General features: G+C 39.3%; 1 protein-coding gene across 10 annotated transcripts in view; it reads left to right on the top strand.

Moving 5' to 3' along the window:
- Nucleotides 1-15,501, top strand: part of ERBB4 (erb-b2 receptor tyrosine kinase 4) — a 687,907-nt gene that overhangs the window by 523,452 nt on the left and 148,954 nt on the right. For all 10 annotated transcript variants that reach the window (XR_012764976.1, XR_012764975.1, XM_075429769.1 and 7 more), the window contains exons 17-19: nucleotides 10,174-10,306; nucleotides 12,950-13,072; nucleotides 14,521-14,619. Coding sequence is in view for 8 of the 10 variants with exons in the window: in XM_075429769.1 (XP_075285884.1) it covers nucleotides 10,174-10,306; nucleotides 12,950-13,072; nucleotides 14,521-14,619 (355 nt within the window). In the remaining 2 variants the exon portion in view is untranslated. The remainder of the gene's footprint in view (nucleotides 1-10,173; nucleotides 10,307-12,949; nucleotides 13,073-14,520; nucleotides 14,620-15,501) is intronic.

Here is a 15,501-nt window from a genome sequence, read left to right as displayed (position 1 = left end):
ATTAAAAATGGACGACTACTTGTTAACATGTGTAGTCTCAATCACAGTTTGGATAATAGACAAAGAACAGATTGAAGAGATAATACTCTGGCTTTAAAATAGTCCATTTCCTGTAGATATGTCTTTCCCTCCCTTGTGGCAGCGATATCCTCTGCATGTAAATGACTTGGATGCAGGCTAAGTTCAGTGCTATCTTACCACTTCAGCTTTGTGCGAACTGTCTGCTTTGATTTCCTGGATCAACCAGGGGATCAGGCTCCAAATTCCAAACTTTGGGATTTTTGAGTCATCTTTTAATCAAGAGATTTTTAAAATAAGGGAGCTCTTTACCTTTCCAGGAAAATTCCAGTGAGAAAAAGGCAATTACTAAGAAAGCAAGCCAAAGCCTATAGCTGTAGCAGTATGTTTGTGTGTGTTCTCTCTAGCTGGTTTCATGAACGTTTTTGTGCTCTTCTCACTTCAAATACATATATTTTTGAAGTGGGATGGGAGGCAATCCCTCTCTCCCGTACAACAGAGACAGGAAAACAAGATGTCTGAGCCTTCTCTCTCCTTGTTTTCTTAAGCCCTAATGAGCTTTAGAAGCTGTGAGACCGAAGAGGCCCAAAAGTCAGCAGGATCCACTGTTTGCCAGAGAGGCTGGTACATAGGTTTAGGGGTTTGGTGGCAGAGGTACAGGAAGGGATTTGTGGCTGAAAGAAGAAAAAGAGATTTTTAAACTGGATCATCGTTTCCCTGGATGCTTGGGCTGCACTGTTCTGCGAGTTGACCAGCTGTTGGAAGGGAGTATTTTTAACTTTTGGAAGATGCATTGATAAGGCAGTATCTGCAATAAATTCTGGAATGTTCTATCATACTGAAATTCAGGAGAAGGAAGAGCTGTTTTACTAAATTATCATTTGCCTTTATGTGGGCCATACTATACTGCAAAATAATCATAATAAAACAGCTGTTGTATAGTCTAGGTTACTCTAAGCAGTATCCACACCATGGACACAAGCTGTTTTTCTAATTCAGTCACATCTGTGTCTATCAAGATGATAGGAGGTTGCTGTGTACATAGACGCGAACAAGAATCATCAGTAGAGCTGAGAACAGAAGAGGATAATATTCACAAAGACTGGTTTCCCCTGGCTCGCTTTACAGCCAGTGAAGTGGAAGAGATTCCTTTGGGTGGCTGCGGATATGGAGGAGAGGAGTGAAGGTGGGTGGGTTCGGAGCTACTAAGTTGAACTCTTTTTTTCTGAATGGCCTCTGGGGAAATGCTGGCAGTGGGATGATGACTATAATTAAGAGGAGTTGCAAGATATAACAGAGTTTCTCTCTGCTCCACTTGGTAATATAAGAACTGCTGGGAGATGACTGATAAGTTACGGACATGGAAGAATTTTTGAGCATATTATCATATAGGAGATGATTCTGTATAAGCCTTGTGTCAGAAGGAGGTTCTCAATTTTACGTGAGTTTTTCCCCATAATCAAATGGGATTTTTCTAATGATTAACATAATTTGTGTAGGGTGTTTAGACAGAATGCTATCCTTGTAAAATAATAATGATAAATCTGAAAGCAGCATCAGGCATACTCAGAAATAAATTCCTTATACCCTGCTCTTTATCTACCTTGGATTTTCCTCGATATTTATGAGCACTGGCTGCTACACTCCACAAAGATAAATTCTGCATATTTAGAACTCAAATGAGGAGTAGCTAAAATGTGTGTTGAAGTTAACAGCATCATGGCCATTACTAGTATTCTAATAAATGTCTCAAATGCTGTATTTATATATACATTTATACCAGTGCAGAATGAAGTGTAACTGTGTTGAAGTGTTACTATTTTGATACAGACTTTGAAGGAAAAATTTTTAATTGTATGTGTGATTAAAAGTATGTAATACGTGCACGATATAGGGGTGCATATTTCCAAACACATTCTTCTAGAAGTCCTCCAGGTACTCTAACTTTAGTCACAGACATAGGTCCAAAAGATGCTTTAATGCCACTACTTGTTAAAAAAAACTCAGCTGAAACCCATATAAGCTCTACATTTGCGACAAAACAAATTATTGGGTATGACAAGAAACTTGAAGATCGGCAGCATAGTGTGACAGTCCCTGTTCTCACCAGTTTGTCATGTCCCATTTTGTTTTGATGGGTTTTTTTTCCCCTCTGCCAGTGTCCAGTGCTAAACCTTGGTCTGACTGGTCACTCATGTGAAAAGGCTTGTTCAGCTTGGTTAGATGGCTCATGGGAGCACAGATGCAAAGCTGGACCAGAAGTGGTCTGACGGAAGTTAGGGCTCGCTTAAATGTACAGCATCTGTCCTCACAAAGGAGAAACATAAAGTTGTAAAGACTTCAGAAGGAGGGAATCTGGGACAGAATCTCAGACTTGGTCCCTAAATACAGTCCTTGAAGGTTCCTGACTGTGAAATACTCCTGGAGTTTGTGAAAGGAAACGCTTGCTGCCCCATACGATTCAAAGCTGGAACAGGAAAGAGTTCAGGGTTCACAACCACGTAGACAAGAAGTCTGCTCAGTGCTCCTTAAATCTTGTGAACAATTACTCTCAGGAAAGACTGACATTCCAAGAAACAATCAAAAGGGACAGGTATAAAAACAGAGATCAATGCATTTGCAAACTTAGGATGATGATTTGTGAAGTAAAGTAAAAAATCAAGGGCATGGGGTAGAGAAACCTTGCTCTTGCAGCTCCTTAAAGATAGGCAAACCACCTGTGCAGTCCTACAGGCAAGATTTTGCTTAGTTGTGTATGGGTTTGTATCTTGAAAACTCAATTTCAGCAAACACTTAACTGGAACTTCAGTGAATTATAAGCACTTTCCACCAGTGGAATTTGGAAAGTGTTTAAAAAAAATAGCAGAAGGAAGAGTGCGATATTCAAACAGGTTTCCTCCTGTTGGTTATTTAAAATACTCCCAAAAGTTCCTTCCTGTTCTTTATTCTTTATGGTTTGATTTGTCACCCAACTGAAGTGCATTTCTCTCCATGTCCTGTACCAAATATTTGGTAACAAAAATTTTAGAGAACAAATTAGTGAATGTCTAATTCATCATGAATATGTGTCCTCAGAGATCTGATTGGTTTTCCAAACTTTGGAGAATACACTTATCTACATAATTGTTTAAGTGTAAAGAAAAACCAGCATGCTTTAGACTGAACGAAGCTGCCATCTGAAATGTTAATGAATTCCTGTTAACACTGACTGCAGTACTCACTCATCTGTACAGTCACTGATGGAGCAAAGCTGAGGGCAATTTGAAATAATTTCTGAGCCGTTTAGGCTCAAGTTCAGCCTTCTACTTGAGAAGTTGTACAGGATGTAGAGGGAGGGTAATTGGCCTGCCTGTGTCTGCTAGAACATATAATAGAAACCAAAATATAACAATGAAGAAAACATGATAAAAATCTGCCCCGAACACCTATTGCAGAGGGAAGAAATGTTCCTGCTCAGTTTCAATTGCCAATTTTATGCTAGGATTTGTATTCCCTGTGTGACCCAGCTCCCATTGAATGTTTTGGTTACCTGCTGGTTTAATATGGGCATTACCTTGTATTTCTCCAGCTCCTCAAGTGATGTAACGCGCTTTGCCTCAGACTTTGCTGCTCTGTGGTACTTTTGGATTCGACAGTTAATGAATAGAAAGCAGTGGCACCAGACAAACTAGTCTCTCAGCATATAATGTCATACAGCAAAATGCGCTTTATGTTTCTATTTGAGAAAAGCATGTTTTCCTGTTAATAATTTGAGGTACACAGACACAATCGTAGAGCCAGTTGACTGCAACTGGTTGCAGAGAAGCAGGCAGAGTTTATTGCTTCTAACAGGAATGCGTTATGCAGAGAGAAACTCTAAGCTAATGTTGATGGGTTTAGTGTCAGAGCAGTCCATCAGCACCCATGGTCATTACAGATCTGGTTTTCTTTATTTAAAGCAAAATATTACTCTTCCCAAAGAAAATGGGAAATATGACAAGTTTATGAAGAGGATTGTTCTTTTATTTGGTGAACTGGCTTCACCTGCGAGTCCAATCTAGTGGATTTAACTGGCTTTCTGTCACAGATGAATCAGTCTATATTATACGGGGCCTGACTTGGCATATTTTACAGGGAACGTTAATCTGTTTACTTAAAGCACAAGCCTCAAAACAAAATCACTGTGCAAGTTCTTGACAATAGTGTTCCTTTTTTGTGTTGTGGCAGAAAAGAAAAATCGTAGCCTAAAAATGCCAGGGATGCAAGAGGTGTCAGATGGGCTTTTCAGTTTTATGGGGAGAGAAGCCAATGAAAAGCATCTGTATTGATACTATAATCACAGAGATTTCAATATTTATTCCCAGTCAACTGTGTTAACAGGGAGTTAAAACTGACAGTTCTTAGTAATTTATGGTAAAACATAACAGAAATGTGGTTGTTCTCCTAAATTATGCTATTCGGATTCAAAACTAATTTTAAAGAAATCCATTGTGCACTGTGTGTGCTCGATGATAATAAAGATGTCATAAATTTATAATCAGTACATATTAGTGTCTAGAATTCTACCTCATATTCATTTTCTAAGCTATACTTATATTTTTGTTTGTCCTCATTTATTTTGCTGAGTGAAATGAGGAGTCCCATCTTTAAAAAAAAAAGGGGGCATGAGTAGGACACACTTTTACAATTTAAGAGATGCACGTAATATGTTTGTTTGCGTCTTGTTGGTGTTTTGTTTTCAGTAAACGCTCTCTGATAACCAAAATATGTGCAAACCTTCAGTAAATGATGCCACCGTGTGTTAAACATTTTGGTGTATCCTAACAGCACAGTTGCTCTCAACAGCACATTGTGTTTAGTGGTATACTAGAGGAGGAAAAGGTGCACACTGTCCATTAGAGACTAAATCTCTTTTCTGCACATGTTCTTATTTGGCAAAGTCAGTGAAAAAAAATTTTGTACACACGGATAACTTCATTATAGTGATCTAGAAATTTCCTTAAATACTTACTTGAGGAAGGCTTTAATATAGGAACCAGTGTGGGTAAGGAAAAAGCAATTTTGACTATAGATGTCTTGTCTGTCAGTATTAGCCTTGTCCAAAGTGAAAAATGTGTTTGATGTTTAACTGCTGAATAGACCAAGACAGAGACTAGAACACTGTGGTCATTTTACATATGGAAAAGTTGTATCTAGAACTACCTGCCACCAGTGTTAAACTACAGCTAGTTGACAGTAAAGTGGAATGCAGTTTGCTCATGTCTAGATAAAATGCGGAATTGGTAGTAATTGTGAGATCAGCTGTCAGGTAAAATTTGTAAATATCATTTACATGTGATAAAAACTCCTAATCTATACATAAATGGTGACATTTGTCAGTGTTTAAATACCCTCAGATTAGGTGGAGAAAGGGGGAAGGGAGCCTTGCTCTTGAAAAAGAGAAATACAAAACAATGCACGTCTTAATGTGAGTAACATTAGACGAATTCTTCCCACCCCCGGGGAGTACTGTTTCATGGACAACAGGCGCGCTGCCAAGGGAGTGCTGCACAGCAGAGAGAAGCTATTAAAACATACATGAATTTGCTTCCTAGTCTGGTTGTTTATCTTGTATATTTTAAATACTAAAATTATCATTCCAGGATTAGCAGAATCCGTTAGATCTCTAAAAATGCATCTTCAAAGTCGGCTGAAATCCCCACTGATGGAAGGGGTGAGGAATGCAGAACAGGTGAATCATCCATCAGGAAAAAATAATGCCTTGATAATGAACAAGAAGCAACTACTTAGGAAATATTCAAGGTTGTAATGAATCGTGTTTAGATACATAGATAAAACTCAAAAGAGGGAAAGGTGGGGAAGGTTGAGGCAGAACTTAAAGCCCTCTAACAGCTTGGCTTCAAAGCTCGATTTATTTATTTATCATATTAGGTGGGTTAATGCCAAAGATAGAAAAACAGGTGTTCTTTCTCAGCTTTACTCCATGGACCACAATTCTATTTCCTTTCCTCCTTCTGCTGCATTCCAGTCAAGAGTATGAGACCATGTACTCATCTAAATCAGTAATTAGGCTTTAATAACTGGTCTCAAAGCACTGTGGGAACTGCAGATGTTTTGATGTTTTGGAGTGGCTTGAATGATATGACCCCCCCTTCTTGAGCATCCTTGTCCATCTTGGAATACTAACTTTGAACTTTTTGTCTCACTTCTGGTGTGCAGGAGTGGGTCTTACATGCTTCTAAATATGAAAAACACAGTACACATTTTAAAAAAAACACATGTATTATTCATTTCTCCTAAGGGAATACTAGAATCTTGCTTTCAACTTTTAGCCACAGATACACAGTTTCCAGTTTAAAAGTAGGATTTTTCACATGTTGTAATTTTTTTCCCTCCCGCTGCCTCCCCTGCTGCTGCCCTTTCCCATTGTTAATTGGGTATTCTGTCCTCAGCTGAGGGAGGGGTGGGGGCCAGCAAATAAATTACGTAGAGATGAATTATGATTTAGGGCCATATTCCTTCGATTGCTAAGTCTATTTTCATGAGCTTAAAAGTCCAGAAACATGTAGCAGAGATGTTTTTTGCCCTCTAGGGTAGATTTTCAGTGTCTGAAGGAAAGAAGGAGTTTCCATTTGGTGGGTTTGTGGCGGAGTTGAAAGAAATGTGAGCTAGAATTGACTTTTGGCTGTCCATTATTTACGCTGGGCAGGCAGGACTGACATGGAACTACCTCTCTTTGCATGACTTTAGCCTTTCTGAGCCCTAACAGAGAATGGGGCCTCCGTGCTTTTAAAAATGACTTGAATAAAAAGGGAGTTTTTGGTAGTGAAGTTTCTGTCTCTGCATCAACGTTGCTCCTGTTAACTTCTGTGGAACTAGTTTTAAGTGGGCAGTAGTCTGAAGTGGGCAAATGTAGCGAACTGCATTCACAGAGGTGGTTGTGGGACAGTAATGTAACAAAAATGTAAGTGGATTAAGCCCTTAATGCCTCTAGAGATAAGGAGATTTGTGCATCCAGCTGTATGTGAAGCTGAACTGTTGGAGATGCATATGCAAAAAAAGAATTGGATTAAAAAAACAAAATGGGAGAAAGGTTTTCTGTCTTGAGCAACATCTATGATCAGTGCCACCTTGCAGATCCTAGTTAAACAACCTTTACATAATTGTTATGTAAAGGAAAGGTAAACAGCATGTTGATTAAATTCACCGTGGTATTAAATATAAGACACTGCAAAGATGAAAATAGTAGGGAAATGATACAGGAGAACTGAAGATATTACTAGAATAGACAGAAAAGCAAACTCAGCCTGACAAACACAAGTAAAGATAACCCAAATGAGGTAGGCGACAGACAGAAAACTGGGCTTAGAAAATAATCTATGTGTGGTTGGAAACAACAGCGAAGCACACTGATGATACCAGAAAGCACTGAAGGCAGTGACTTGTCATTTTCTAGTGTGGCAAATGAGACATGTAATTGTTGACTTTGGGACTTAGTTCAGTAGCAGAGTGAGGAGAAGCTGTGCAGTATACAATCACATCCATTTAGGTCTGTGATGTTTGTGTCTGTCATGAGTTTTATGTGAGGATAGTGGACTTATGAGTGAAGGCAGCTGATCACTATTTGAGTTAAAAATAGAACTTTTTCTGTATTTCAGTTATTTGTTAAGCATTTAAATATGTCTCCGTAGGAACCTTTTCCTTATTATGGTCTATCATGTAAATATTGTTTGGGCCATTTTTAGCATACACAGTACCACAAAACTAATTATTTATATTGGCAGCTGTTATGATAGTTATTAATATGCACTTTAAAGCTGAGAGATCTCCTGCCTGTTTAGTCAGTTTGTAGTTTGGTGGTGTTTGTTAAAAATTATATGATTGTTCATACAGCATTAAAAAAAAAAATTTCCTCTACTCAAGAACATTAGTGAGTACTAGCTCCATAGAAGTCTTCTGATGTCCAGTGTCTTTGATCATTGTCTGTTACAAGAGTTCTTGCTTCAGCATCATGGAAAGCAGATTCGAATGAAGAGGAGCCTTGTTTTGGGTGGATAGGCCATGTCCTTTAATCTGAGCTCTGCACTGAAAATTGGCAGAGTAACCGATGGGATTAGAGAGGACGTTGTGTCTTAAGGCCAAACTAAATGAAGGAGGAGTGTCTCTGCTTAAGGAGTATGTCGTACTTTACTTGTATTTCCTAAACATCATAATCCATTTCACAGACAGACAAGATTCAGCTTCCTTTATTCGCAGGCTTTATGGTTTCTGTTGTAAAGTCTTTGAACTATAATAGGCCTTACAGTGTTGTGTAATGTTAATGTGTTTTCCCTGAGCGAACATGATAGTGGTACTTTAACAACTAGATGTGGGAGTGTGTGGCTTCGTCTCTGTTAGCGTGAAGTGAGTGACACAGTAAGATTGGATCTGGAGGATGACATAGGTAACGGCCTCAGTGCCTTTGGGTTATTCCAGTCTGATCTTATGGACCTTAATGCCAGTCAAAGGTTGGAGTACATTAGGTGCACTCCACAAACATAGCTTTTGGTTGGTATCTGAAATGATTCCAAGTTGTGTCTTTTGAGACCTCCTTGAACCAAACTGCAGTGACAAGGGACAGGTAGGACAGTTTAGAGATGGGCTTCAAAACAGTACTCAGTGGTAATGTAGACACACCTTAATATACTAAACCAGGTTAGATGGCACTGCTTCCCACTGCTTAGCTTTGTGGTAGGACATAAAAAGAAGAATAAAGGGTCAGATAAATTAATTTACTACTTCTGTGGGAAACCTCTTTAGATTTTCAATGGCTGTGTGGTACATTTTTATTAATAGGCCATAATGTGTCTTTCATCATCATTCAGACATAACTGAGGAAGGCTGTTAAAGCATAGCAGTGATATTTCCATAATCTTGACAGCAGTTAACCTATTTCCTGTAGTTACCAGGCAATGGTTTCAGCACCATTTATACTCTCAAGTTGTCATGCTGTCTCTTTTTACCCATCTTTTCAGCTACTGTCCAGTCATTGTTGGAGGGATGTTAAATGCTGTGAGTGTATTTATGTGGGTAAGTTGTTGGTGTTCTCTGAAAATGCCCAATTTAAGGTTTTGGTTTGGAGGCTGCTACCCGTCCTTTAGAGACAGAGCGGGGAGAGAGAAAGGAAGAAAACTGAGTCAGAGCACCTATTGCTTTGCCTTTTTCTTCGGAGGGAGCTTGCGTCTCTCCAGTGACTCTGTAGGAGATCTTCAGATGTGGGCACCTAAGTCAGAGTGACTTCCTGAGACAGTCTTTTTGTTTTGTGCTTGTGTAGTATCTACTGTGATGCCAGCCTACTATATCTTATCACTGTGGAAAATCATATTAGTAATTGTAGCTCATGCTGCTCAGGAGCCTGGAAAGATGAAAGGAGTTACAGGAGTAGTGGGGGGACAAGAGGTCTTGTGCAAAAGCTGAGCCTTGCTTGGCATTGTTCACATGAGTTTTTTGGCTCCAACGCACCAGCTGTTTGGTCTGGGATTTGGCTGTGCTGAAAAGCCACAGCAAAATCAGGTGGGTACAACTATAACCCCTGACCAAAATGTTTGTATGTGATGGTAAAGAACAAGGAGTTCCAAGAAGGTGCATGGTTCTAGTCATGAATTTCATCGTTCAAATATGAATATTCTCTACCTGAGGAAGGTGTTAGAGTATGATGCCTCCAGGTTTGTCTATGCAACACCATGTTTGAAGTCGCCTCTTACTTTGTGTGTACTCACGAAGTCACATCATATTGGTAGTTCAGGTAATTTTTCGTTAGTTTTCCCCTAAATGCACAAGCCCAGGAGTTAATCTAGATGGAGCCAAAGAGTAAGCGTAGTTAAAGATCTTTCAGCAAAACTGCAGATATCTGTATCCTCATTTTGCCATTGCAGATTTGCGTTTGCCATCAAAGTGCATGTTGTGTCTCCTTGTCCACACGACTCCTCACATGTGCATGGTGGTTTGAAAAAAGTGAAACCAAGAAAAGTCATACCATATGTTAATGTGTTTTCCCCGATTTCTCATTTGGACTGACTTGGGATTTCTGGTAATAAGACAGTTAATAAGCTTTCCAAGTGATTGTGTTTTATGTACCCAACCATTCTTTGGTCTCTCACTCTACCTAAGAATAAAGTCTCTGATTCTGATTGCTAGAACCCCTCTGATTGCTGCGGGAGTTATTGGTGGCCTCTTCATCATCGTCATTGTGGGCCTGACGTTTGCTGTGTATGTTCGGCGCAAAAGCATCAAAAAGAAGAGAGCATTGCGAAGATTCCTGGAGACTGAGGTGAGAGTGTGCTTCTTCTCACAGAATATTTGAAAAGATATGTGGAGCTGTTCTGCTTTTATATTAAAGATGTTCAGGTCTTCAATCCAGTTACCAGAGAGGTCTGTAGAAATCCTTTTGCTAACTTCTGCAGGACTAAACTGATGGAATGAATGAAGCTATTTCATGATACTGGTTTTCTGTACTTATATAGATTCACGGCTTTTGAAAGCCAAAAAAAGATCCACGTGATCATGAAGTCACATGCCACCAGATTTTTGAACTCCCATCCTGCTCTCAACTGAACTTCTATCCCAGTTCATCAGTACATTTAGCAGCTCTTATGTTTAAATATTACAGATTTTCATACAGTGCATACTGAGGTCAACGTTAAAGACTGAAGTAAGTTCCTTCAGCAAGCTCTGATGCAAACTGAAGCTTAAATGGAATGCTTAGATGCAGAGAATGTCATTTACTATTGTTCCTAATGCCTGCATTGGCTTTGTGGTCACGATTTTGTCAAAGCCTGTAGTCATGATCGATAATAATAACGTATTTTATTAAGCCAAGATACTTCCCAGAGCTTAACCAAATGAGGTTTGCAGTTCCACTGGCAAAATACCTAGTGGAGCTATAGGACAAAGTGCTGTGCCCACTCCATCCTGTTCTTTGAAATGCCAGTAGTGGAGGGGGCAATCTAGGATGTGTATTTAAAGAGAACATTAAAACTTTATGTTAGCTACAGCAAAGGTGATTACTACCATCTCCTCAGTCCTATACTTGAGACACTTTGCGAGTGATGATAGTTTTTGAATTAGGGTCCCCTTTGTAAATAGTAAAGCTTGGGAATATTGTTAGGTACTGATTCTTTAATAAGGCTTGGTTAAGAATGCCGTTTTCTGCTCTGTTCCAAGGGTCCTGCTGCCACTCATCTCCACTGTAGAGCCTGGCAGCAAATGATTTATGCATCCCAAATCTGTTTGCCTAAGCGTCTTTATGCTTGGCTAGAATTTGTGTTTGTTAAGTACTGTTCAGTTGCACAGAAAACTTAACGATTCTCAGTGTCTTTAGATGCATAAATCTTGCCATTGTATCAGTCCCTACTTAAGCATAAATGATCTTAAGCAGGTAGCTTTCACTGGATTTGCGAAGCATTGGCTTTGAAGTCCAGCTCTCATTCTCTATTTGGCCAGATAAAAGCTGTGGCTGACAGCAGTTCCTGAGGGACCAAGGTCTCCTACTGAACATGTGGGGAAGCTGTTGTCTGGCTTAGAAACTGAAGATTAAATTGGGAGCATCCTGAGATAAACACACAGGCAACTGTAGATTAGTTAGCTAAAGTCTCCTTTGCTAGCTGGAGGCTGTATCAGACCTATTCTTTCTGTAGATCATTCTGAGTAAAACTCCATAAGCATTTTTTTAGACCCCCACAACCCTTCTTCCCATACCTGCATTGATGGACTGTGGCACAGAAGCTGTTTTTACCCTTCACAAACTGAAAATACAGAAGAGTACCACCAGTCTGTCTACTTTACTGTTACAATAAGCTGCCTTTCTTTCACCATGTAAGTACTGGACATCTGAAGTGGGAAGGAGGAAAGAGAAATCACTCTAAAAAAAGTACAGCTCACAAATTATTTCTGTTATAGCCTGACTTGTTGCTATTTGGTTTTGTTATGTTTTCTTACTCCAGTAATTTCCAGATACTGGTATTTTTTACCTGAACCAAAGTAGTCTGGTCAACTATTTCAGTGGTTCATGATGCTCCAAGAGCCATACAAGTAGTGTTTGGATTGCAGAGCGTTTAGCCTTGTGAACAGACACCTTTGAAATACTGCAGTGATTTCAAACCAATTTGAGTAGGAGTAGCCCTGAGTTATTTTCCTCATCCTGTAAAGGAACAGACTGTTTTTCATTGTTTAGAGTATTGTCCTTTTCATGTATTTTTAATTTATTTTTAATGAAGCGTTGTTTTTTTTCTGGCAGAGATGATATAGCATTGAGATCTGAGAGCGTTTTTAACCGAATGTGCCATTGTGGCTCATTTACAAAGTTTCTTGGGATGTCTTGAGCAAATTGTGTAATTGTGCCCTTTTTTGTAGTAAATTAATGGCTGTTATAAATTAGTGGTCTGCTATAAGATCTTTTCTCCTTAAAGCTGTCCTCCTGGGTGGTGTAACAGAAGTTCAGAAAAATAGTCCCTTCCCCAAAACAGAATAAGAAAGTGATAAGCCATTAAGTCAGAGCTATTAAAAAGAAATACAGCCAACTTAAAGGCACTAAAATGGTAAAAAATAGAATGTGATGCACTGATAATAAATACTGTACTTCTGTCAAGTAGAAAACATTTATACTGCCTCCATTAGCAAAAGTCCTTGGGTGTGTTATTGTGACACCGATTCAATTTCCAGTTCGTAATTCCATCATGCAGTTCCTGGTGGAAATTATTCCATGTTGAATGAAGATTTTCTTTATCTGGTCTCTTGGTTTCTTAGCATTGCTTATTTACTTTTAAAGGTGAGAAATCCTTCCTCAAGTTGACAGGTCGATAAACCCCACTATTGTCTTATTCCAGTGTTTAGCTGGATTGGTTGTTTTCAGTATAAACTTCTGATGGGCCTTCACATTTTCAAATATTTAAGACTGTCGGATTTTCCTTCGTAGCTTGTGGAACCTTTGACTCCAAGTGGCACAGCACCCAACCAAGCACAGCTTCGTATCCTGAAGGAAACTGAGCTGAAACGAGTCAAGGTTCTTGGCTCTGGAGCCTTTGGAACTGTATACAAGGTAAGAGTCTTCAATACACAGCAGTGAGTTCCCTCACTTAACTTCTGAACAGTCAAATTCTGCATTGCAGCAAAGCATCCCATACTGTGGGTGGGTTCATGAGCCCTGCATATCTGGGAAACTCAGGATAGTGGAATTGTGTGGGAGGAGGACATCTTCAGGCTCAAACATTAACTTCAGTTTTAATCAGACATGCAGATATTATTTCTTGGTGAGAAAAGGAGCATCAGCTGCAATCATCCTTGCATGGAAGAAGACTACACAAGCTGGGCTGTCTTTGTATTAAAATGCAGTATCCAAGTTTGTCATTCTGTTCTTACATAATGGCTTTACGATACAATTTTGGAAAACTAGATAAACTTTGTCTCTCATTTCACAAGTGTCACATGGGTCTTGTAATAGTAATCATACCTTGTAAAACAAAATTGTCATTAGCTAAACTGTATTACTTTTTGTTTCTTTCATTTAAACAGAAAAGATGAGTTATATCAATGGATGTAAAAGCAGGACCCACAAGGGAAAAATACTTCTGCTACAGATTTTTTTTTTTTTGCAAAATCTGTTGGTCATGTCCAAATCCCAAAGGCATGATGTAGAGCTTAATGAGCAAGTCAAACCAATCACCCAACCCTTTGGGGGTAACCCAGACCTGCCAAATGGAAGTGGTAGGTCAGAGCACTGAAGGAGGACGGATACTGCATCTGTCTTCAAAATGGAGGAAGTACAGAACAGGTCACTGCAGCTACAAGGTCACAGGAATGCATTTTTGAATGATCAGTTTGAATATACTTAGACAGTAATGAAGTGATAAAGGTGGGTACCATGAGGGTGCCAAGAACACAGCAGTAGTCAAGAGAGATGGAAAAGTAGCTCAAGACACACACACTTTGTGAATTTTAATTTTAAAGTTTACTTTTTAGCCATCAAAGCTTATAATTCTCAGATATCGATTAATTAGAAAATAGCTTCTAAACATTTCACTGTAAATACATTGTTCTCGGGGTGTTCTGCATGCTAGCATGGCCTGGAGATAATCGGTTTTGAGAGTTTTCTCATAGCTTCAATGAGTTTAGCATCAGAATCCAGAACAGAAAATCCAGACTTTTGTTTAATTTTATCAGAATTAATAATCATTGGAAAAAATACATGCATCTTTGACATGCTGACATTACTCTCTAGAAGCCTGGTTATGGACAGGAAAATCAAGGGCGCCTGATGAGAAAGTTCACTGATACAAAATGTTTCATTTTATGTAAGGGTTTACGTTTGGCGTAAGAAGTAATTTTGTGGGATTTTTATTATTTTGTGGCTTTCTGTATTCTCAGTTCTGAGGTTTATAATTGATGTGCCTAATGTGACAGAATGCATCAAAATGAGCTGTGACTCTGAATTAAGTTTTTATGATTGTTGTCTTATGAGTCTTCCTTCACTTTTTCTTTTCTTTCTAGGGTATTTGGGTCCCGGAGGGAGAAACCGTAAAGATTCCTGTGGCCATTAAGATCCTTAATGAGACCACTGGTCCAAAAGCCAATGCGGAGTTTATGGATGTAAGTAAGAGATAATCAGTGTCTTTGAGGGTTTTTTAGGGGAGGGGGAGGGTATCTTTCTGTAGTCCACAGAGGTTGCAAAGAGGAAGTTCTGCCACTTTTCTTTCCTTGCATATAAATAGTAGAAGGAGGCTTGTACACAGGACCAGTACTGTGCTGATGTTAGGTGAGTGCTATAATACTGTGTCCTGAAAAAAACTCAGCTGCTTAGATTTTGTGTGTAGGCCACTGTCTCAATATTAATGCATATCCGTAACATTCACTACTGCAGCAGTGTTCGAAAAAACAAATAAAACCAGCCAAATGTGGTGACACCTCAGCTGCAGGTAGATCAGTGCTGCTTCTCTGAAGCTGTAGTGCTAGGCAGATCTGTGTGAGGCAATGCTCTGCCCTGTTTAGTTTATTGCACGTAGAACATTTCATTCCAGCACTGGAACTACCTGGGCTACCAGGGTAAAGCCAGTGCTATGGTAATGAAAGGCTGGGTTTTTCACTGTGCACATGTCATGGACCCTAAGATGCTTGGAGTTTTCTTATAAATGGTCTTCCTATCAGTAGAAGTCTGAAGCTCCTTTGTCTCATGTGCCAGATATTTTATCTTTCCGTGGCAGAGAAGCTAGAGACAAGAGAGAGGAGGATTTGCAGGGGAGCGTCTTGGCATGTATGTGAGTCTCTGTTGGTGCACAACTCACAGGAACAGAAATTTAGCCTCAGCTCATTTCTGCTTAAGTGTTCCTGAGAACTAAGCATGGAGTCCGGGAGCTGTCAGCAACAGCAAAGTGGAACAGGGAGGGTGGGAAAAAAATTGAAATATACTGGATTTTAAAAGCCCTTTTGGTTTACAAATCTGAAATATTGTTAATAAGAGGTCAAGATCATAAT

Source organism: Opisthocomus hoazin, chromosome 9 (genome assembly GCF_030867145.1).
Source record: "Opisthocomus hoazin isolate bOpiHoa1 chromosome 9, bOpiHoa1.hap1, whole genome shotgun sequence".
NCBI classification, from domain to species: Eukaryota; Metazoa; Chordata; class Aves; order Opisthocomiformes; family Opisthocomidae; genus Opisthocomus; species Opisthocomus hoazin.
Note: the sequence above shows the minus strand (reverse complement) of the source record. Positions and strands in the feature narration are given on the sequence as shown.